Here is a 24,181-nt window from a genome sequence, read left to right on the forward strand (position 1 = left end):
GCATTCTGGATAACTGAAATAGTACTGACCGTCATATTAGATTTAACATTTAGACTGCATCAAACACTAGTGAGCATAATCAGGAATGATCTTGTGATGGGGAGATGGGACTCTGCTCAGGACTTTCTTTGTTAGAGATGGAGAAGAGCCACATCTAGCTTTCCTCAGTGAGGTGGATGGGAAGACCCCCCCCCCCACACACACACACACAAATACTGAATCATTACCACATAACTAACCATGCAAATTAAATCCACTTTTGCCCTTCGTTGAGCAGTTAAAATGAGCTTGGTTGTGTTTCTATTTATTGGAATGTTGAAGTATTCCACTTCCTGCACTGGTGGAAGCACTAGCTCAAGTTCAGGCCATTAGTGTGTTGTATAGAAGAGGGACCGGTACAACTTGGGACTTGAGCACAAAGATACGCCTGTCCCAAAGGAACTCTCTGCTCCCTAGACTTAGTACATTAATTTTGGTTACTTTAAGGCACTGACACTAACTCAGGATTTCCTATTTTTCCCTTTGCCATGCCCACCATTTATGCTACTTTATTGGCTGAGATTCTAACCATGCACTCTTAACCTCCAGGTGTGGGAGGGCCGATGGCGGGTCATACCCCATGATGTTCTCCCTGACTGGCTAAAGGATAATGACTATCTGTTGCATGGACACAGACCACCTATGCCCTCCTTCCGCGCTTGCTTCAAGAGCATCTTCAGAATACACACAGAGACTGGCAACATCTGGACACATCTTCTTGGTATTTCCATTATGCTTTAAAGTGAATGTGCACTGTTAATTATTGAAGAGCATAGGCAGCTGGGAAAATATTTTTAGGGGGACTGAGCCAGCCCTGCACTTACTCCATAGCGGCGGCTCCTGTTCTGGGGCCCCTCATTCTGGCCTATTGGCTCACTGCTCTCATATTGGAGGAGCCTGCTACAGCGTCACATGAGTGCATCTGTATCCAAACCCTGCATGATGCCCTGCCCGACCTCCTCCCTAGCCCTGGTGTTGCCAGACACAGGGCCTTAGGATCCTCCCTTCCTGTGGGACTATCGCCCCATCCCAGTGAACCTTCCCAGGAAGTGCCATTTAGGAGCTAGGAGCCAGCACCCCCTGTTGGGACTGAGGTATCTAGCTCCACCTGCCAGGAATGCAGTGTGCAGCCGCATGTGAGGCTTTGCTTGCTGACCTGGGCATGCATGCGGACAGCAGGGTAGCTCCAAATAGTTGGGGTGGGGTGGGGGGGACTGAGACACCTGTAGCCCTAGCCATCTGCTGCCTAAGTTTAGGAGTGGTGTGGAAGGTCCTTTAGCCGGGGCAGAGTCATAGGTGCCATTATCCTTCCAGCAGTGATATGCTGGATAGGATTCCAGGTGTCCCTTGTTAAAATTTTCCCAACAAAGGTTAGGGAGGGTTAAGGTGATTTCCTTGTCTTTGGAGTTCAGCCCCTCTTGGTACTGCTAACTCGGCACTGAGATTTTATCCTTGGGGCCCATAAGCATACATCCGAAGATCACTTCTTGCCTTCAGAGTGCACAAAAGGTGCAACAAGTGTCAGGGGACTGGGGAAAAAAATATACTGGAAGGGCATTTCCTGGATCCCAGAGAAAGACATTCACCCTTTTCCTGTCCCCTTCTCCAATTACACAAATTGAAAGCTGTGCTGTGCTATTGACGTGTGGCTTTTTCAGGAACAAAGAGTAAGTACATATGCTATAAATGCTTAATACATTTTTGCATGCCAAGTGCTGTTGCCCTCCCTCTTTGTAGTTGAGACAGCATTTTTGTTAGAAGGGGAAACATGCTCTGTTAGCTTATCCTGTCCCTCACCTGTGCTCCTCTTCCACTGCAGCACGCAATCTTCCCCAATACCCAGGGTTTATCACAAGGTAAGCAGAGACACTTTGTGGGAGCGCTGTGTTAAAGTAGTGACACTTCATCACTGCATTTCAGTTGCGGAGAATTGGATGTAGCTCTTCTCAGACCTGTTTGTGCCATTCTCCATTTTGCCTGAAAGGTACATACTCCTTCCTTCCTCTCCTGGGGATGTGTGCTACTTTCCATTCCCTGCCAAACAAGGGGCAAGAGTCTGGCCAGAGGGTCAAACTGCCCTGGCAATGCTGAGCATTATCTGCTGTCTACCCCCTTCTCATTGCCCAGGGTGCATTATCGTAGTGCGAGCAGAAGTTTAACTGACCACAAATTAGTTTTAAATTCACATTGCAGTGACTCTATCCCACTAACCCTCCTGCCCAGCTTGGGAGGATAAAAACCCACTCTTACACGCTTCTAGCTATTGAGTGAACAGCAGTATTCTTTGGCAAACAACTTAAGCTTTGAAATAAATACACCAGAGCAGCAAACTGGGCTCTGTGTTGGGTTGCTGATCTGTGAAGCTGGGCTGAGTCACTGTTCCCAGGAGCTCAGAAAAGGTTTTTCATAGATATGCCAGTGATTTTGAGTCAGTAGTGTCTTCACCTCGATCATAAGCATCCTTGTTCCTCCTTGCATGGTGGAAGCCAAGCAAATAAGAAATGCTACTTTGCAGGGATTCAGCAGGGTTGGGGTGGTACCTGGTCTTTATCTGTGACAAGGCTGTGAAGAAGCCTGTCAGTCACAGTGAGAAAGGGAGATGGTGGTTCTGGGTGATAGTGGGCTCTTCAATGAATACCACAATTTGGGGAATGTGGGAATATAATTCCTATGAGGACTAGGATTCATGATTTCCCAACCTTTACCTTGGAAATGGAGGAAGCAATGAATGGTATTACATCTAACTTTAGGGTTTTCCTTAGCACTTAAATTAGCAATCAAGGACAAAATACAGATTGGGTATACTGCTGGTGTATTACCTGAGAAAATCTAGGGCACCCCATCTAAACCCTACCAAGGGCTCAAGGGCCCAATCAATTTAGGCACCCCCCACCCTTTCCCTTCCGAGGGCTAAGGGTGTAAGGCTCCTATCCTTACCCACAGGGCTCAGGAAGAAACCTGTTCAATTTAAGTACCTACCCTTTCCCTCAGGGCTCTATGGGTCTGCAGAACCTTTTCCCAGTGAAAGAGCCTTACACAGTTGTGCTCTAAACATCTATTTATTAGCAACACACACACAATACATGTACCAAGCAAATCTCTTATGCTCACCACTCCCAATATATAGACAAATTTCACCCCATGTCTAGTCAGGATCCACTCATCTGGGGGTTCCCGGCGATGCCTCTGCACGTCACGGTCGTGCAGAGGGATCAGAGTTCCAGCAGCTTGATGCTGAACTGCAGTCCAGAAATGGTTCCTAAAGAGCACTGTTTTTCATTTACATTATATAGGTAAAACTAGCTCCCTCCTTCAAATTTACTAAACCTATTACATAATCCCACGCTCCTAAATAACAAAAATTTTAAACAATTACGCACTGGCACCTGTGTCCTCCTTCCTGCCCAAGTTCTTTACATTTTGTCTTTCATGCCCAAATTGTAACTTAATTGTAATTGCTCTATTTGTGCAGATGGTCAGCATAAAACACTGGTCAGAGGTTATCTTACCATTTGTTGAGTGTTTCTGCATCCTCCTTAATTTTCCAGAGTCTTTACAACCTTGGTGGTTATAACTCTCGTTAGGGACATTCCTGAGGTGGGGGTGCTTTATCACCAGCAGACTATTCCTTTTTTCCCCCCCTTCTTCTTTTCTTTCCAATTTTGGTGGTGAACTCCCTGAGTTTCACCCAAGGCTGGTTTACTATGGGGGGTGAGGGTTGATCAAGTCTCAGGCTTACAGGTGAGTGGTGGTTGTGTGCTCAACCAGATTCTGGGTACCTCACAAAACAAGTGAAACCATGGTTTCTATTCACGTGTGTACAAATTCAATTGGATGAGGGTCAAATATATGACTGATTAGATCAGAGCACATGAAAGTGTAACATTGTCATTATGATCTTTGTTCAGTATTCCCCACGCCCATAAACTTGGTCCAATACAGTACCTTTCAGGTTACATTAGTCTGATACCTCTGTCTTATCTTTACTTAGGTTGTGTGTTCTTCCTGTGTCTGGGAATCTTCTACATGTTCCGGCCAAACATGTCATTTGTAGCACCTGTGCAGGAGAAGGTAGTTGTTGGAATGTTCTTCTTGGGAGCCATCCTTTGCCTCTCCTTCTCCTGGCTCTTTCACACGGTTTACTGCCATTCAGAAGGTGTCTCTCGGCTCTTCTCCAAGTAAGTATCCAGAGTGGAATGCATGCTAGCTGGGCAGAATGGGGCGGGAAATCCTGGCTAGGGTTTGGGATCCCCACTGTAACAGTAGCGTGCCTAGCTATGTGGCCACGGAAACACTTTTGATAGTAGTTGGTGGGTAGGGGTTGCATGCAGTTTCTTCCAGCCCAACATTATCTAGACCAAAGGTATAAATACCACTCTCTCTATCCCTTTGCTGGAGCAGTCTCAGAACCAACTTTTCCTTTTCACCATCGAGATGACTATACCTAAATATTTAACTAATTACAGCTAAGATTCTAAAGTCTAAAAGTGTAACTTATTTGTCTTTGTTCTTTTTTTAACCTATTTTGGGTCATCTTGGGCCTTGCTAGACATAGTGGATCTGTCCGATAAAAAGGGATTTAGGAGTATTTCTCTTATCCTTTTAATCATCCTGCTGTGGCCGGACAATGAGGGCCTTTTGCTCTGGAAGGTCACTCGGCCAAGGGCTGTGAAGCCTCCAAGTCTACCACAAAAAGAGCTCCGAAGGACCAAAAAAGAACCTGCTCCTGCAGGAGGTCATGATAGTTCCTCTGTCAGGAAGCAAACAGTCTGTGGGAATTGAGCATCTGGAATGTGGGGACTCTGTCTGCTCTGCAGATATACAAACATCTTAGTTGATGATGTGAGTGGTTGTTTCCTTGGTGGTCACTGAGACCCTGGGTCAGCAATCTGTATTTGCCATCCTGGTGTGGACTTGTCAAACAAGTCAGAACAAAGTGTCCAGAATTCTGTCTGCACTCAAGCAGGACCCACAGTGTCTATCTGCCATCTTCTTTTGCATCAACAAAATGCTCCTGAATGTTTTTAGTCGATTTTTTTCTTATCCCCAGAATAAAAACTTGAGGTACTCTCAGAGGGGGTGGGCTACTTATACCCTGATCCTGTGGAATGTTGGGCTCAGGGGAACAGCATACGCCTACTGACCACTGCTCAAAAATAGTCTTATGACTGCATGGCTAGGCAAGTAACATCTGCAGTGGGGGTCTGTGGAAGTAATCATTCAGTGAACAAGATAAGTAATCCCATTTTACAGGGATAAGGTGGCTCTTAATATAAACAGTACATGGGGTGGTACAAGAACTTCTGGGGTTGGCTTTCTTTCTCAACCTGTTTTGTCCTGTTCTAGGCTAGATTACTCTGGCATCGCACTTCTCATCATGGGCAGCTTTGTTCCATGGCTGTACTACTCCTTCTATTGCAACCCTCAGCCCTGCTTCATCTACTTGATCGTGATTTGTGTCCTGGGCATTGCAGCCATAATAGTCTCCCAGTGGGACATGTTTGCAACCCCTGAGTACCGAGGGGTAAGAGCAGGTAAAAAACAAAATTTATTTTTTTGCATCTTTACTACCGTTGATCCTTCCTACTAACTCATTACAAAAGCCGACTCATAGGAAAAGCCTGCATTGCCAAAGGATGTCCCTGTGTGTGGGAGACACAACTAACAGATTCTTGGACAGTAAACTTGGCACATCTACTGTAAGAGAGGCATTGGTGTTAAGTTAGACCTGTGGGTGCAGGAGTAGGAGGCAGCACATGGAATGGGAGAGGCAGTTAACAGTATTTCTATCATTATTAAACAGCTCTCTCCCTTTTTAAAGGTTAGATACTGACAGTCTGACTCCCATGGACTCCTAGTACTGCTCATCTTATGGTTATAATATTAGGTAGCCTCCCTGCTGAGTGCAACTGAGCAATTGATATATAATCGTAATCTTGTGAATACCTAGCTTTTCTCCCTTTGACTATGGTAGACAAGAGTAGTTAGTCGCCTTCACCAATCAAGAATGAGTCTTTGGGTAACAGTTTAATGCTATATCAAGTTTCTCATGTTTCTTCATGTTCGTTTTGTATGTATACAAACCTGTGTGCACTCCAAGGTGCTATTCCTTATATTCAGGAAAGGTCTGAATGTCTGGATACAGCAGGGAGTTCAGTCTCCTGAATATTAACTGTACGGTAGATGGAAATTCTTACTGAAAAGGCTTGTTGTTCAGATCTTCAGGGTTTAATACTGTATGCTAGGACAACCTTGAAATCAGCCAAGCTGTGATCTGGCAAGTTACAGGGTCAGATAAGCCTCAAGTGCAATTTCTTCTATGTTCATTCCTGGGGCGACCTGTATGCTATACTGTAAATAGTCTACATCACTGGTCATTTCCTCTTTCTTGCATGTCATTCTCTACCATACTTTCAGTAGCAGAATATTTTATGGGATCTAGGCGCCCTCTATAGCCCAAGAATGTTAACACTCAAGTTGGTGCATAGATGGCCTGTACAAAGAGCCACTAACATTTAGTATGTCGAGAAGAGCTGCTGACCAGTACCCGTAGTGTATCAAGGGACTCTGTACTTTCTTGAGCACTTACTTTGTTATGGCATAAACTTGCTGCCATACTTAAGACCTCCAGCTTCAACAGCTTCCACCTTAAATCTTTTGTGAATATTAGGCTCTGCCTATTGCTGCTTTCTTTGTCCAAGTCTGACTCCACCATTTTCCTTACCTCCTAGGAGTATTTCTGGGTCTCGGCCTCAGTGGTGTCATCCCCACCCTGCACTTTGTCATCTCTGAGGGCCTTCTCAAGGCAGCCACAATGGGGCAGATAGGCTGGCTGGCACTCATGGCCTGTCTGTACATCACTGGTGCTGCGCTGTATGCTGCCCGTATACCAGAGAGATTCTTCCCGGGCAAGTGTGATATCTGGGTGAGTCTGCAAAGTACTTGGGTACTAAGATTGTGACACACAAGCTGGTTATGTTGAGGTCTGGTATTGCTATGCTTCTGTGTATGTTTGATTATGGTAACTAACTCTAACTGCTTTTAAAACTGCTTTTGAGATTTCATAATTTGGGAAGAGATTAGTGGATTTGACCATGGAAAAGTTGACACAATGTGACTCAAATAATTGAAATGCCTTTACAAAGGCTAGCTGTGGGACTGTACCTTGTCACTGAGGCGCTGCCATATGCATGCCACTTTGCTCCTAGTCTCCTAGGGATACTTCAGATGGATATTCAGCATTTATGCAAACCCATTGCTCATGCTGTTACCTCTTCCTTTAACCTGGGAGATATGATCAATATCACTTCCTCATGGTTTCCATTCTGCTGCACTGTAATCACTCACTTCCTGGGTTCTTATCCTGGATAGCCAGTGACTAAACTTCAGATTTTAGTATTAACTAAAACCTCAAACTACTTGTTGACTCATGTTCAAACTGGCTCCCCTTATGGTAGGGGAGAAGACAGAACAACTGTGTTTTGAAAATCCACTTGATGACATTGCGTCCAGGACTAGAGCAGAGCTCCAATACCTATCCACGTGTGTAAGATAGGGCATGTCACTAATCCCAGCAGCAACAGTGTATCCCTATTGCTAGGCATTAAGAGTCCAAGGAAAAAATAGTAGTTCTAAGCCTTTTGGCCTGGGAACTGGAAGCATGCTGGTGTGATATCAGCCAAAGGCAGATATGAAGGAAAGGCATATAGCTGTACATTCATTTCAAATTTCAAGTATGCAAGTGATTTTGGTGGCTGTGAAATCTGAAGCAGATTTTTTTCCCCTGCTTCCAGTGAATATAGCTTGGAAGAGGGAGAGATGCTGTAGCCAGTGATAATACAGTGACTGGTGCAATATGGGATCTTAAATAGCCCAGCAAGTAATGTTAAGCTGCTGCTGCTGCTGTGCACTGCTTATGCTTCAGCCCAACACGTCTCTTTGGAAAGAGGTTGGTACTTGGATTCCATATGTCTCTGGCTGAACAGTAATGTCTTGTTTCCACAGTTCCACTCCCATCAGCTGTTTCACATCTTCGTAGTGGCCGGAGCTTTTGTGCACTTCCATGGTGTTTCAAACCTTCAGGAGTTCCGTTTCACAGTTGGGGGAGGCTGCACGGAGGAGGGAGACATGCAGTAAAACCTGCCTTCAGCCCAGGATCATAACCAAAACAGTGGACTGCAAGAGGCGTTGATGTTAACTGGCTAGTGACGCGAACACCTGAGAATCCAAGCCTCATGTAATGGGATATGGAAGCTTCTTGGGATTTCTGACACGAGAAATTTATACCTCAAACAATGGAGTGAATCAATTTGAAGACCAGGAAATTCTTAAACCCTAACTTATTCTTGATCTACAGATTGAGCTACAGAGGACCGTTTCCAAATCGGCTTCTGTTCAATGCCATATTTATTTGTAGAAAATGGGAGGGATGGCTTAGCAGTTTTCTTTTTTAAATCTAGGCTAAGATTTATATCTTCTTTAGGGGCAGGGGAAGGAGCTGATTTTAGATGCTCTTTTGGGGGAAAATTGTAAATAAGATTTCTAACTTTCTGTTAAAATAAATTTATATAAATGTTTTAAACAAATAGGGTGGGGGGGGGAGGGTTTTGTATAGAATGCAACATGCAAGTACCACACACTGTTTCAATTTTGCACAAAAAAAGTGACTGCAGGAGGATCAGGTAAAATCCTTGGGAGTGAGGCATGATGGTCCTGCAGACTCTTCCTGGAAGCTGGCATGTACTGGGCAATCTGGCATTCGGGTCAGTGTTTGGAGCAGGCTCAGAACATGACACACAAAGGTTGGCAATGGCCAGATGCCTACTTTTTAATCAGGCTGTCTTTCAGGTCTCAGTGTTATAAGTTTAGCTACTCAAGGTAACTAGAATGATACATCTGACCCCTGCCCATCCACATGGGGCAATTGCCTTCTGAGCTTTCTTGGCCCTTTGGGGGGGGGGGGGGGGGGTTGGATTGTGGAATTAAAATGAAGTTGAATGGTTTGTTGCCACATGAAGTGGAGTGTAACGGGGTGTGTATGTGAGATGTGGCTCATGAATTGATTCCATGGGTACCTTTCTGCAAACAAAAGCCACTGTTTTCTAGCTTTTTGGTTGCCATTCATGGATCTGCCATGCTTTGATATGAGTACATGATGCTAATGGCACTTGTCAAAGAATAGAATTGCTACCCAGGTGGGTAAGCATAGGCTGGCACTGGAAGGAAGAAGCTGTGCACTCAAAGGAAGAATACTGTTCGGCTACTTGCACACACACACTGGATTTTTTTATTGGATTTCTTCCTTATCCACAGAAGTCCTAGTGTTAATTTGACTAAATTCCCTGTGCTGCAATAGACTCACTTTCCTACTGTTGCTTCTGCTCCTGCTGGGAGAGCAGCTGGCTTCCCCTGGTATCCTGGGCAGTGCTGTGCTGTGAAGCAGGAAGCACTCGGATGTAATGGTTTCTCTTGACCTAACGCATATCCCCTTCATGTGTGTACAGAGCCCCTGGCCTACAGAATCTTGTGACTTTTAAATCTGCACTAAACCCTGCACAGTTCACTTTTCAGGTCTAGTCAATGTGATTTCCCAGCTCTGCTTAACCAATGGGATAGCTGGCTTTTTTTTTAACCCGGAAGTAAAATTGAGACCATTTGTACTATTGTGGAGCCACTGCATAGGGGGAAGCATATATTCTTCTCTCATTGAGTTGATGTGGCTTGATCTCTGGAACCTAGTCAGAAGCCAGAGAGAGAAGCAGATTGTTGGAAAATCTTCTGAGTCTTGGGGCAAAACTGATTGTCAGGTACACAGTGTATGGCACAGAAGTTTCATGTAATGGAGTAAGAATCTAGTTGCTGGAAACCTCTCACCTAGGATTAAACAGCTACTAAAATGCTGTGGTTCACAAAGCAATAGGAAGGTAAAATTGTTCTAAATTTTTAAAGGGTGAAAGTTCAAATTTGCAAGTGAAAAATGTGGATTGTAGAGATCTTACAAGTAAACATTCTTGGGAATCCAGGCTATTAATCAATGTTTCAAGCAGTTATCTTGTCTAATAGGGTTGAACAGAAGTGGAAGACTTTGATTATATTCAAGGTTCCTCACTGTTGACTCTAAAAAGGAAGTATTTTCTCTTTTGCCCTTTGGTTAGAGTTATTTTCAGAAATTTTGAAATAAAGCTTAGCTGTAGAAAGAGGTGCTTTGTTGGAGCTTGTGGGAGGCTTACAGGGATGTTTTTCTTCTTGGTGGGATCACCATAGTGGATGTCAATAGGACTGAAGGAAAGGCTTGTATTGTATTGTGGGTTTGTGCAGTGCCGAACTGGAATACATAGCAGTATTAACCAGGCACTTTTAATGAGAGGGTTTAATAAGCATTGGCAGGAGGTGTGCTCTGCTACTTGAGAAAGCAATGGTACATATCAGAACCAGACTTGTTCTGGAAAGCACTTTGGATACCTCTGTATCAATACCAGCAAAAGTGGCAGTCTCCATCCTGAATCACCCTATGCTCACTCCCTGAAGGGACTTTGTAACCTGGCCCAACACAGCACAGAACTATTACAAAAACACAATACTCCACCTGCTATTCTTAACCCAGTCAATCTCTGTTTAGGAAGTTTTTGTGCTCCAATAAACTGCCTAGTTGTGCACCTTCCCCCCCCCCCCCCCCCCCCTGTAGCGCTTGCTGAGAACTCTTCCCAGGTTGGCACCTGAATGCCTTACTCTCAGCGGTCAGAGGCTTGCTTGCTCTGTGTGCAGATTATTGCCATAGAATAGATAGGACCTACAGCTCCTTTCCTTCCCCATTAAATAGTGGCCTTGTTCAGTATTTTCTTTCTTTTTTTAAATTGCTTACTGTTGGAAGCAACAAAGCACATTTGGGGATTTTTTGATGATTGGGGTCTCTGGTGATTGGTTCCATATAAGATGGGATCTCATGACTTGCTGTGTTCTTAACTTCTGCTAATAAAAGAACCAAATGGGATATTGACCAAGTTTGTTGCTTTGTATGATATTTACAAGAATAAAACAGTTTCTTCACTCCCTCCCCCAACACTTCTGGCTGACCAATCAGCTTGTTACTAAGGGGTCTGATAGTCCAGAAGTCAAATTGAGACCTGGAGAGTTCTCATTACTTGCTTGGAGCAGGGTTGGGGATGTACTGTGAACACTAGGACAGGACCTAGATGCTGGCAAATAGTTGCACAAGTGTTGCTAGATGGCATCCCTTTATCTATGGTTCAAGTGAGAGGTGTAAAAGTCCAGTCTGACTCGCTTACGAGGCAGACTTCAAAGCTATTTTATTTCTTTAAACTCTGCCTTAAGTAAGGACGCCCATACACTGCAGTGACGAAGTGGGTATTCACCCACGAAAGCTTATGCTCCAATACTTCTGTTAGTCTGTAAGGTGCCACAGGACTCTGTCGCTTTTTACAGATCCAGACTAACATGGCTACCCCTCTGATACTGCAGCTAGTGTGTGCTCACCTGGAGTAAGTCTTCATACTTTATTTGTTGCATTCACCCACTGCTCTACTGATGGACCTTGAGTTTGACACCATAGGGATCAAGCTTGTCACTCATTTCTCTATGGCTAATACATGAACAAAACTTAAATTTGGTGTATGTTGTATGATGGAAACATTGCCTTACTTCTAAACCTTCTTAGACACGATTTGCATTGTAGGACCTGATAAGAAGTTTTTTGTCTAGTCCTCAACAGCTGGGCAAATCCTGTTTAAAACTGTTTTATAAACTGGATCAGTCTAGCAAACAGGATCAGCAAACCATAAGCTTGTTTGTGATTCCAGGACAACGGATGTCTCCAGAGATTAAAGATGGTTTGGCAGCTACTTACAAAGTTAAATGGCTCCATTATCAAAAAGTGGGGTAGACACTTGCTCCAACAGTGTTCTGTACACTTCCTTTATTGTGTATCCTGTCTGCGCTAGCAGGAGAACAGTTTTAAACGCTGGCTGAGTAATTGTGGGCTAAGGGGACCTGTTGGCATCATTGCCATCAATGAGTCACTTTCCTATTGTCAAGCATTCCTTTCTAGGATAGAGAATATCTGCACTAAATTTCTAGAGAAGCCTGTTTTGAAGTACTGCCCCAAGAGTCACCTGGATCTGACTGCTTTGGATTAGAAAATAAAACTTTGGTCAGTGCTTTTTACTCTCAGAAGAACTTGGTGCATGGAGTTTGAAGGTGGGTCAGAATGTGGTTTGGACTGTCACTAGTGTTAACTTTTACTGCTCACACCACACAGTTAACCTGTGGAACTTGTTGCTAGGGAATGCTGTGAAGGCCACAAGTACAACTAGGTTCAAAAAAAGATGGTCAGGGATGCAAACCCAAGCTCCCGGTGTCTCTAAATTGCCAGAAATTGGGACTGGACAACAGGATGGATCACTCAGTAATTGCCCTGATCTGTTCATTCTCTCTGAAGAATCTAGCAGCAGCCACTGTTGGAAGACAGGATACTTAGCTAGATGGACAATCGGTCTGACCTAGTGTGGCCATTCTTATGTTACGTTCCAAAGGGCAAGGGGATGAGTATATTTCAGTCTCCCTGGGCAAGATTGCCTTTCCTTACCCTGTCCCTCTTCTCGGGCATCTGCTGGACTGGGAATGAAATGAGCCTTTGTGCTGACATGGAGCCCAGCCGACCCTCTAGTAGTGTTATAGCTCCTTATTGTGCATAGGGTAGCAGAAAAGAACATTGCAGTAGCACTGAGTGAAAACTAATACTGAACAAATGTGTGTTTAATAAGAAAATAAGTTTTGTAGCATTTAAATGGGACTATTTTGCTATGTATAGTGCCTAGCACAATAGCATACTGACTAGTGGGACCTCTAGGGCTACCATAATGCAAATAAATGATGAAAGGAAATAGGGTCTAAGGCTTCCTCTGGGAAAAAAAGTGGAATTCATCTTCTAAATCAGTGAGGCGGTTACCTGCTGGAGGGTTGGCAACAGGGCACGGAACTGGTGGGAAGCAAGGATATCGGAAGCTCTTGTGAAGGACAGTGAATGTTAGCAGCTGTTTTGATATTCCTGGAGCCATACTCTGGTGGAGAGATGTTCTGACTAACACTAAAAATTGGTCAACTCGGTACAAATTGGTCATTCAGTGGTGCTGCCAAAATAGCTTCACGCAACAAAATACAAAAGTTAAATACCAACATTTCTGTCTTGTACCTCTTTCTATTAAATAAGTTTCACATGAGACCACCAACTTTCCCAAGTGCAGAAAATATCAACAGACACTGCTATTAGCAAAGCACCTTACCTGGGTATGATCAGAGGAGCTTTTATAGCCCCCATCATATGCTAGATGGACATATGGTTGAACCAGAGACTGAGCCAACTGCTTCCCCCTTAATCTTCTTGGGGGGTGGGGGAGACAGACAAAAACATTCCCTTATGAGTGGTCCCCTTCTTGGAATCATGAAGTTTCCCACCAGCTCCACACTGATCCGTTATTATTTCCCAGAGCGTCCAAGGTACACTAGGCTTTTGCCAAACAGAAGAAGGCTTGGTTCCTGCTCCACAAAGCTTATGTGCTTTAAGTCAGACAGCTGCAACTCAGCTGAAAGGCTTCTGCTTTTGTCTTCACGATAATATCCCAAACACGTTAGTGCAACCACCTAATGCTGCGAGGTAAGTCCAAGGCTAACTTTCCTAATTCTCCGTTTCTTCCCCCATAACCCATTTCCTAGTTAGAGCTAAGGAGCCAGCCCTGCTATGTTGTACTTGAGGGTTTAGTAGTTCAGGGGAAAGTGCTGCCACAGGCAGAGCTATGTGAGCTAAGATTCTGCATCATGTTTAAATGGTACAGTATAAAGCAGGGCTTTTAGGCCTGGTCTACACCGGGGAGAGGAGGGGGACTGATTAAGTTATGCAGTGTCAATGTACTTAAGAGTTACTTACTGCGGTGTCTTCACTGTGGTAGGTTGACTGCTGACGCTCCCCCGTCGACTCCGCTTACGCGTCTTGCTCCGGTGGAGTACTGAAGTCGACGGGAGAGCGCTCGGCGGTCGATTTATTGCGTCTTCACTAGACGCGATAAATCAACCCCCGCTGGATCGATCGCTCTAGAGGTAAGTGTAGACATGCCCTTATATTGGCTGCAGCCACTGTACTAGGTAGTAGGATAACTTTATGCTGTAGCATGTTATTTCTCAAATTTGCAAACCCCCATCAAATGGACTTCTGAATTTTAACCAAAATGTGTGTTTCCTCCCACCATACCCCTTTCAACTCAGGACTCAAGATTGTGGCAGGGGGAGATGGAATTAAATGCCTTCAGAACCATATCATTGCTACTAATCAAGGCAACAATGCTGCTACTGCTATGGGAAGGAAGCTAGGTCTTCATAGCTCTGATCTCCCCAGACAGGTTCTATCAGTAGATGCTGCTTGAATCCAGCAGCATCTCTTATGAAGGCCACAACCACTGCTTTCTGCTTCAGCAGACTTCTCATAAGAACTGCCACTGTCAGAATCCCCTGCTTGCATTGTATGCAGCTGTGGGAATGAATAAATATCATGACTGATAAGCTTCTGCATGATGCATCCTTCAGCGTTGTGCCTTTCCTCAGCTCACTGGAAGGAGGAGGGTGGCAGATGTTCTCTGCTCCCACCCTGGAACATGTCATTGGCTGTTTTACACAATTGTCACTGTGCTCCTTTGAGAAACTCTAGGGACATATGGACCCTTCCTGGGAGAATCTCCACTGTAGTTTGTTTTGGGGATTATAAACAACTAGGTTGTGCCAATATCACACACGGTTGAGCATATGTACTAGTCAGCCCAGAGCAGTGTTACTCATTGTGAGAGGGCAAACAGACATGGACATCATGCATTGCTGTGTGAATGATTTCTTCCTGGGTGCACTCAAACGAGTGAACATCTCAGCTCTGAGACCAAGCAGGAAATGTGCTCTGTCTGAAGCAGAGAAAACCATTATCCATAGGTTCAGGGTGTGTCTATGTGCTGAGTTGCAGTGGTTTTAACAAAAGGTATAATTATAAACCAATTTTAGTTAAACTGGTGGGAAAGGCTGTTTGGGCACTCTTATTTTGGTTTAAACCAGTTTACATTAGTTTGACTTAAATTGATTAGGAATATAGGTTGAAGCTAAACTGCAATAAACCACTCTTAAACTGAACTAAATGCCATGTGAGTTTGCACTTGTTTAAACTGGTGTGTTTGTGTGTAGACAAGACCTTAGTGCTGAATACTAATACTTCAATTAAGTGTGTCACCTCCAAATGCCCAGTTCCTCCAACCTCAAGCCCCTCCCTCATAGCAAGAATTTCATTGATCTAGGCAACAGTCACTCCCATGCTACCTACTTTATATATCAAACCACTGTGTCTATGGTAAGTGGCTGTCACACACACCTCTGCACCCACTCCCTCATTTCTCAGGGCTGGTCTACACTGGGGGGGGGAGCAAATAGCGTAGCTGAAGTCGAAGTATCTTGGATCGAATTACCTGGGGTCCAGATGGCGCGGGATCGATGGCCGCGGCTCCCCCGTCGACTGCGCTACCGCTGCTCGCTCTGGTGGAGTTCCGGAGTCGATGGTGAGCGCGTTTGGGGATCGATATATCGCGTCTTAACGAGACTCGATATATCGATCCCGGATAAATCGATTGCTACCCGCTGATACGGCGGGTAGTGAAGACGTACCCTCAGATACTGGACCTGCAGTGCTAAATCAAACCATCTGGCTGATGTGGATTCAAAATCCAAATGAGTTAGCTGAGTGCTACTGGGAGTTAAAACTCCAGATCTGTGTCCTAGGTTCCAGGAATAGAATCTGCTCTGAAACATGCACAGCATATTTTAGAGTTTAGTAAAGTAAATAAAAAGGCCAGTCCTTCATCCTGCAAACTCAGTTCATTATTCCAGAAGAAACTGCATTTGTCATGTATTCCCCATCTAGAAACAACCCTCTCAGCTGTGCCTTTTATTCCTCTGATTCGCCTGAGAGAAGCAGGCTCTCTTGTGTTCCTATCTACAATACAATTTCAACAAAGTAGAGCTGAGTGGGAATTTTTGGCCAAGGCAGCTTTTCATTAGAAAATGCAGACTTGTCAAACCCGAAACCTTTCCTTCAAACTTGGTGAAACTTTCATAGGGAAGCCTTCTTGGGTCATGAGGGAATGAGAGAGGGTATTATAAGTTGCCCCTCCCACCTCAAATTTTGCCCCCTCCATAAAAAATCTGAGATCCACAGCCCCATGTGCATGTGCACAGGTGTGCAAACATTTTTTTTTTTTTTTGCCTCTCCCCTAAACAAGGAGGAAAAAATTACAGCTGTGCTTCATCATGCTATGCTACAGTGGCAGCATAATGCCACTCAGCTGGAGCTGAACAATGGCTTCTTTCACAGCTGCTAGTTTACTTCTGCAGTCGCGATCTGTTTTTTATTTTTGCTGTCCTATTTTTCCCTGGGCTGCCAAGTGTGCAGGGCTGAGGAAGATGGCAGTAGGAGCAGCTGCTTTTTCTGGGCATTTTTCCTTAACTCCAGGGCTGCATGAGAGCTGATATTCCTGCCAAACAAGTAAGCAACCAGAGCTTGGGAGCACAGTAAATCCCACTATGTCACAAACAGGGAAAGCTGTAGGTGTATGTTTGGAGCACCGTTGTCAGTCAAATAGCAAACCTTTCACCCTTCTAAGAATTAAAAATACCAGGCGATTCAGACAGTGCTCTGTTAGGCCACTAGTCAAGGGAATGCAAAGGTCTGCTTTCAAGAGGAACCAGCCTTTAATCGTAAACAGGCCTGTACAGTGATGACCGCTTCAGGGAGCACAAAAGGCTGACTTCTGCACTCATTTGGTCCCAGGTCACATCAGCAGCATCACTGGGAAGAAAGGGCCACGCTTCCCTTTATCTACTTATTTGGATCCATATTTCTCCTCATTTTCTTTTTGTAAGTGCTTCCAGAGAAATTTGACAGCCGCCTTCATGGTACTCTGTTGGCTAAACTCTTAGTTTTGCCGTACACCTCTCCGGTCTGTGCATCTGTCTCTTTCTCCCTGATTGACAGCAGGGCTCTGGGAAGCGTAGACCCTGCTGGGACTGGCTTTGCATAAGACCCTGTTTGTTCAGGCTTTTTGAGAGTGCAGTTGTGTAGTGTTCTGTGAGGCTGCACATGGTGCCTCATGCAGGCTAGCTTGCTTCCCTTGGCTTGCTCCCCCACAGTAAGCCTGGCTGTCACAGCATTAACAGTGGGTCTATAAATCATGTTCCTTTCCCTGTGGGCAGCAGGGAGTCCTAGACAAAGGAGCATCCAGCACAGGCCAAATGGTGCTGCAGGTTAGTAATTGAAACCCCAGGGGCCTCCTCCTCCATCACTCAGAGCAGCAGAGCTTATGGGAGAGAGAAGGGGGGGAATGCTTGTGAAATATTTATAACTGCACCATGGCAAAATTCAGTGTCATTAGATTAAAACTCTAAAGGAGCTTTCTGCAGGGGAAGCAGATGGACCTGGCCAGAGAGGGGGCAGGTGAGCGAGCTCACCTCCTCTGCCATGCCAGGGCAGGCTGGAGGTCTTTGCTGCAGGGGAAGCAGCTGGAGCTGCCCACAGAGCCTGGAGATAGTGGCAGGAGAGGCCAGGAGGCCTTTGTCCCCATATTTCCCATGCGTCCCCCCCGCCCCCCCAACCAAACCTCATGGTGGTTCCTTTAGACACTAGCAGCTCCTGCCTGGCTAGCTACTTTTTTCTTTCTGTCATTCCTTCATGCTCAGTCCAAGTTCTACAATAGGGAAGTCTGGCCCTTTTTAAAAGGGGGAGGGACTGGCTCAGGGACAGATGGTGCAAGAGAGACAGAAAATAATGGGGAGCCGTGGGAAGTGGGAGCAAATGGTAGAACTAACAATGCTCATTGCTGGACTATGCTTTAATCATTTTGCCTCATTATTGTTTTATTATTCATGTTTTATTTGTGTTATGGCAGCACTCGGGGGCCCCAACAGAGCCTGGCCCCTTGGCCCAATTGAGAGTACTGCATGCTGGGAGATGTAGTCTCCAGGTCTGTATTACTAATTAAGGCAGCTGCCATCTGCTCCATTTTAGGCAAATCAGGCCCAACCCTTGAGCTCCTGGCAAGCTGCCAATGCACTGTAGGGGTTGCATGACTCAGTTGCCTTCAGGCCATAGACTCTGCTATGGCTGTAATCACCACCAGTGGATTGGGGTTGCTTGGAGTTACAAGGCTGAGATCAGTCCCAAGTATAACAATACACCTTAAATATCTGTTTAAAATATGCCATATATTTGTTTTTAAAGAGACAATGGCAAGCACTTTATTTAAAAGAAAAAAAAAAATCTTGTTCCCTCTTCCCTGGTCACTGTTTGTAATGCCTGAAAACATGTGCCTGGCAGCTGGGAACAACCAGACTCATTAGTGGGGGGACTGCCACTGTCTCCAGCCCAGCCTGAGGCTTCAGCAATTGATTAGGACAGCATAGCTCTGAAGTTAGTGCTTGGTTCTTAGCTGCTTCTGCAGAGAAAGCAGATGGCAGCACAAACCCCACTTCTTATTTTTTCCTTTCTTCTTTTTGTAAGTAGGTCCTGCGTTGGGAGGGGCTGTTTCATTTTGTTTGTTTTTAATAGACAGGTGACTTTCCCTTTTGTATGCAGGCTGGTTAGAATTTCCAGGATGCTCAATCACTTTTTAAGAGAAGTCAGTTCTGGGGACCGAAGCTCTATGGCAGTTTCTGCTGAAATAAGTATAACTAGCCAAGCTGTGCTATTTCCTCTGCTCGGATCTCCTTTTAAGTTAGTGCAATCCCGGTTACGAATTGTGTAACACTGATGTGGGGAATCTGGTCTCTAGGAACCGCCCTGTGTTGGGGAACCACCTCCTTGTGCAGAGCCTCACTGAGGTATTTTTCCTTTACTGCTGCCCTGCCCTGCACTTTATGCCTAACTCTGTTCTTCACTGGCTTCCCCCTTTGCCCCATAACCACCAGGAATCCAAGGTGCTCAAAATCCTTGATCCCAGTGAGCAACATGTTCAGTAAATAAAATTTCATATCTAAACCCCAGCTGTTCCTGAAGGGCAATGTGTGCCCAGTTCAAACCATCCTACGCAGTAAATCAGCCTGGTGTGGCGCAGCAAGGCAGATTACATTATGGAGAGCTCTGCTATGTAGTGGGTAGCGCTAGTGAAATCCCTACTGCATCTGCATGGACTCCATCACTAGCAGAGGCAAGTGTAAGTGAGGTGCCAGGCTGGATGGGGACAGAACCAGTCACAGGAAGATGGTATCAGATATTCCTGGTGCCTTCACATCCCTCATGAGCTCCGCTGATCTGTCAGGTAATGTCCCCAGAGCTGGGAATATCCGATCCAGTATTTATTGCATAGACAGTTAATCCCATTTGATCCACAGCCGTGGTGGCCGGGACTCAAGCTGCAAGTTCTTCCGGAAGAAATAGCTTCCATTGTAAACACAAAACTGAACTATAAGCCTTTTGTCCAAGAGACAGGCCAATATGTGAGGGGTCTCTAATGCCTTGTCCCCACAAGTCCACAGGGAGTCAAAGTGCCTACATCGTGGGCTCCTCCCCTCCTACAGCTCCAACTCTCTGGCTCTAAGAATGTCCCCGGGAAGTAGTGGACTCCCTTGTATTATCCACCATTTCTGCAAACTGTAAGGATCGTGGTAGACTCTGTCACCGCAGGAGGAGAGCAAAGGTCACCAACGCTAGAAGGAGTAATGTCAGCGAGGCTGAGATCTCAGCAGCTCCACCGCAGTCCTGAGCATTCTCCTGAGAACAAATGAAAAGGAGGCACAAGTTCAGCAAATCTATTTCTAGGATCACAAGAGGGCAAGTAAAATGATTCATCCCACTGATAGGAGGCTCAGGGGCTCATGGAACATAAGGGGTGGAGGCTGCAGCCAGCGCAATGACAGAGGCAGTGAATACTGTGAGACAATATGACACTGAGCAGAGAGGAAGGGACAGGTCAAGAGTAAGGGTCTCATGCCTTCATGCTGGGGGACCCTCCAAGAGCATGTCACCCATTCATGTAGACAGCTGGAAAACCAACCGTCCTAAAACCTCTGTCTTAGAGCTCTCAAAGACCCATGCACTAGTACCAGAAATTGCTCCCCCAGCCTCTGAGTGCTGTAGGATCCACACCCCATGGCATTGGTGCTGGGATTCAGGGCCCCAAAGCCTGCATGGATTTACCTCCTGTGCAGCCCCTCTGCAGCCCTTTGCATGCAACACGGTCCATGCACCAGTTTATAGGCTTTGAGGGATTCATTCACAGCCGTTTACTAGTGCAAGGATCTGCACTTCCTGCCTTTAGGTGCAGTAGGCTGAGGCAGCAAAATCTCTTGGGTCCATGGCTGGCTGCATATGTACAGGATTTGCCATTTGCTAAAACACACACACGTGTAGTGTAGGGGACTAGGATCTTGTGGTCTAAAAACAAAGGCTTCTGATAGTAGGGTTGCCAGGTGTCCATTTTTTGACTGGAACACCCAGTCGAAAGGGGACCCTGGCGGCTCCAGTAAGCACCGCTGACTGGGCTGCTAAAAGTCTGCTTGGCGCAGGGCTGGCAGGCTCCCTACCTGGCTTCATGCAGCTCCCCAGAAGCAGCTGGCATGTCCCTTTGGCTCCTAGGCATGGGGCAGCCAGGGAGGCTCCACGTGCTTCCCGCGCCCTGAGTGCCGCCTCCGCAGCTCCCATTGGCTGGGAACCGCAGAGGGGGCGGTTTTGTGTTTTTGAAAAGGTGATCACCCTAATTAAGTGGAAAACCACTATAGAATAATCACAAGCTCTTGGGCATTGCTGAGCCTATGCAGTAGGTGTAGTGGTGTGAATGAGACCGAACACAGACACCCCCAGCTGCAAAGCCCCATGGTCCCTACTGTACCTCCGGATGGAATGCGTGGCAGGTATCTGGCCGCCGTCTCAGTTTCTGGGAGCGCATCCTGTCGCACTTCACCGAAGCATTATGTGTATTGCCATTAAGATCAACAGTAGCATTTAGAAAGGGACAAAAGCAGCACAGACAAAAGACTGTGAGGTCCCTCACGCAGCCTAGCGAGGCTATGACTGAATCTTAGAGCTGTGTCCAAGAGCCCTAGGAATTCAGATGGAGGTAGGATAAGAGGGGACAGAGGCAAACTCACAACGTGGGAGGACTAGTCTCCAAGGCTGTAAAAAGAAATAAGCTGCAGTATGGAAGCAAAAGATTATGAAAAGAAATCACAGGTTGGCTCTGTGCCAGGGAGGGAGTACACAGAACAGAGGCTGGGGAGAAGGCGGAAATGCTTAGCTGCTTTATTTCATGGTGACGGGATAATAGAGACAGAAAGCTTAATGTGACCATAGTTAATGAGGAAAGGGCATGATCCTGCAGGACTGAATTAAAGAAACAACTGCTGTAGGTGACTTACCAATAACTGGGCCACTGTGCTCAGATGTCTGTTCTACCATCACCATCATGTCTGTCTCTTTCCTCCCCCTATTATCCCAACCCCATGGTTCTTCCCCACCTCTACCATGGCTATTCTTTAACATCACAAATCATGCCAACTAGTCATTATTTTTCCTATTAACTGTATTTGACCCTGCTACTGGGTGATACCAGGCACGGAGTTAACTGGTCTGTATGGAAGTGTCTGACATGTAGCTTCTATGCCCTCCTCCAGCACTCTCAGGAGCTGGCAATTGGGAAGTCATGTTTCCATTCACTTAGGTTCCCAGTGATCCTTGTTCAGAATTTTTGTATATTCTGTAGCAGAGGGCGGCAGGATAATTTTGTGGTTAAGGCATTGCCTTGGGCGCAAGGTGATAAAGTTTCGACTTCTGCCTCAACCACAGGCTTCCTGTGTGAGCGTGGGCAAGTGTTTTTGTCCCTCAGTTTCCCCATCTGTAAAGTGCGGATAACAATACTTCCATGCCTCTGAGGTGCTGGGGCACTTAGTTTCTTAGTGTTTGTGAGCCATTTTGAGATTATCTGCTAGTGCTCTATAAAAACAAAGCATTACAGCTGTTCTCCCTGTGTTGTTTCAGAAGTTCCCAGATTAGGTTTTCTAGTGTATTTAAATAAGCTGCTGACCCTAGAAGGGCTGGTGCAACAGTGAGTGCATTCCCTAGAATCCGAGCGTAGTCTGCAAAATGCCCTCCCTCTGTAGCTTATACAAATAGGTAATGGCCAATTGAGGCCAGTTCACAAGGGGAGAGTCGGGTCCAACTTCCACTTGCAGGGTACGTAACCGGTTATTTATAAGGGGCAGTAACAGAACAGGAAGGACTATTGTATTTTTAACAAGTTACAGCTCAGTCATGAGTCCTCATGTATACCTGTGCTGGGGAGTGAGGGGGTGTGAGGATCCATGTACACCCCTGCTTGGGCTACTCCACAGTGCTGGAGTCCCCACTGGGCTGCTGCTCCCTTCCCACGCAGGTATGTGGGGCAGGGAGTGAGCATAGATATCCACGCAGGAGCCCCTGCATTGCAGTGAATGGTTGGCACAGCGCTCTGCTCATCCCAATGGAGGCCGCTTTTCAACACCAGGCTCTAAATGGGGTTAGAGTTCTTGGGTGGCTAAAAGGGAAGATTTTCATTTCCAACCACACCTCTAACCTGCCTGCTCTATCTCTCTGCTCCCTCCACCATGCCTGCCTATTGTACCCACACTTGCATCCTGCTGCATCACAAGTGGAGCTATACCTCCCTGCTCTTTCTTCCTCAATCCTCCCCCAGCCTAATTGCTACAGGAACAGATCCTCCACCCCCAGACTAATTGTTGCAGTGGGAGAACAGCAGAAAGGGCTGCAGAGTCTAACACACGCTGTGATAGAAGAAGGATATATTTGACTTCTTTTGCTTCCAGGAGTACAGGTGGGAAGATGCTGCAGTCACAGGTAGCATCTGTAACCAGGAGCAGGAGGTTACTGTTGGCAATCTGCTGTGCTACAAACATCCTGTAGGAGGGAGAGAGAGAAAGAAAGCATATCCCCCCCACCACCCCAAAGCAGGTGGTTAGAATAGCAGGAATATAAGGAGAAGAGAGAATGGGAAAGAGAGATGGCAGGAGGGAAAGGGCAGGGAAGGGAGACGAACAGAGAGAATGCAGGGGAAGGAGAGGTGATGTTCAGTTGATGAAATTATTAAGGTACCTTTTTATCTTCAGATAATGCCAAACTCATTTGACTTTTAAAAAATCCAAACTAGGCAAATACACACACGTTTGTGTGTGTTATATATTGTCCTATAAAGGTAAGAAATTGCTTAGGTTGGAGAAACTTGGTTGAGAAAAATAGAGACAGAATGATACAAAACAGCACATTCATGTAACGTGGTTGCGTGATGCTTGCTGTATCTTTGCATTTGCTGAGTTTTGTGCCATTGAAAAATGCATTTTTGGTGCTCTGAATCTATTTATGAATTTGGGTCAAATTTGACATATAGCTTTGGCTGAGAAACTGAATTCCCCCCCCCCCCGAAATATTAAACGTGTTTTATTTCAAATTTTTGTTTTGAACATTTGGAAACGTTTTCTTTTGCCTTTTTGTTTCATAAAATTTCAGATTCAGATTTTCTAATATCTTTATTTAAAATCCACCCCCCAAACATGGGCAGATGTAATAAACACCCAAAATGGGCCACATCAAATAGAAAAACTGAAAAACTTCATTTCAAATTGACCAAAAATATTTTGTTTGATTTGAAACAAATTTTTAATTTTCGTTTCAAGTTTGACAACAACTTTTTTTAAATGGTTTTGGTTTGAATCCAGACAGATTTTTCAGTTCAGTCCCCAAACCAAAAAACCCCCCATTCTTCTCTCAGCTCTGGTGATGACCCCCAAAGGCAGTCTCTCTAAAATGTCAGTTGAAACAAGTGTGAACTGCAGTGCTCTGCTGCCCTCTGCTGGGAGTTTGAGGGGAGCAGGTATTCTGTAACCTGTAAACATTGAATGGAAGAAGATGCTGTGCAGTATTCTGTAGCGATGATGGCAAAATAAGAATGTCTGCATTTTTTTTCATCCTCGTACGCAAGCTCCCCATAGACCCGGACACACCAACTCAAAGTGGCACCAGATCCTGCCAGAACAACATGCAAAACCTGCAGACCTATCTCCACTG

General features: G+C 45.5%; 2 protein-coding genes across 2 annotated transcripts in view; one reads left to right on the forward strand and one right to left on the reverse strand.

The window, feature by feature from the left end:
* Nucleotides 1–8,200, forward strand: part of ADIPOR2 (adiponectin receptor 2) — a 78,669-nt gene extending 70,469 nt beyond the window's left edge. Inside the window, exons 4-8 of the mRNA XM_065416518.1 lie at nucleotides 589–760; nucleotides 4,031–4,217; nucleotides 5,386–5,573; nucleotides 6,771–6,964; nucleotides 8,044–8,200. Of these exons, the coding sequence (XP_065272590.1) occupies nucleotides 589–760; nucleotides 4,031–4,217; nucleotides 5,386–5,573; nucleotides 6,771–6,964; nucleotides 8,044–8,175 (873 nt within the window). The 3' untranslated portion in view covers nucleotides 8,176–8,200. The remainder of the gene's footprint in view (nucleotides 1–588; nucleotides 761–4,030; nucleotides 4,218–5,385; nucleotides 5,574–6,770; nucleotides 6,965–8,043) is intronic.
* Nucleotides 8,201–19,744: 11,544 nt separating this feature from the next.
* Nucleotides 19,745–24,181, reverse strand: part of CACNA2D4 (calcium voltage-gated channel auxiliary subunit alpha2delta 4) — a 163,212-nt gene continuing 158,775 nt past the window's right edge. Inside the window, exons 36-38 of the mRNA XM_065408969.1 lie at nucleotides 22,905–23,017; nucleotides 20,958–21,040; nucleotides 19,745–19,840 (exon numbers count right to left, since the gene is read on the reverse strand). Coding sequence (XP_065265041.1) covers nucleotides 19,745–19,840; nucleotides 20,958–21,040; nucleotides 22,905–23,017 — 292 coding nt within the window. The remainder of the gene's footprint in view (nucleotides 19,841–20,957; nucleotides 21,041–22,904; nucleotides 23,018–24,181) is intronic.

This window comes from Emys orbicularis, chromosome 1, assembly GCF_028017835.1.
Source record: "Emys orbicularis isolate rEmyOrb1 chromosome 1, rEmyOrb1.hap1, whole genome shotgun sequence".
NCBI lineage: Eukaryota > Metazoa > Chordata > Testudines > Emydidae > Emys > Emys orbicularis.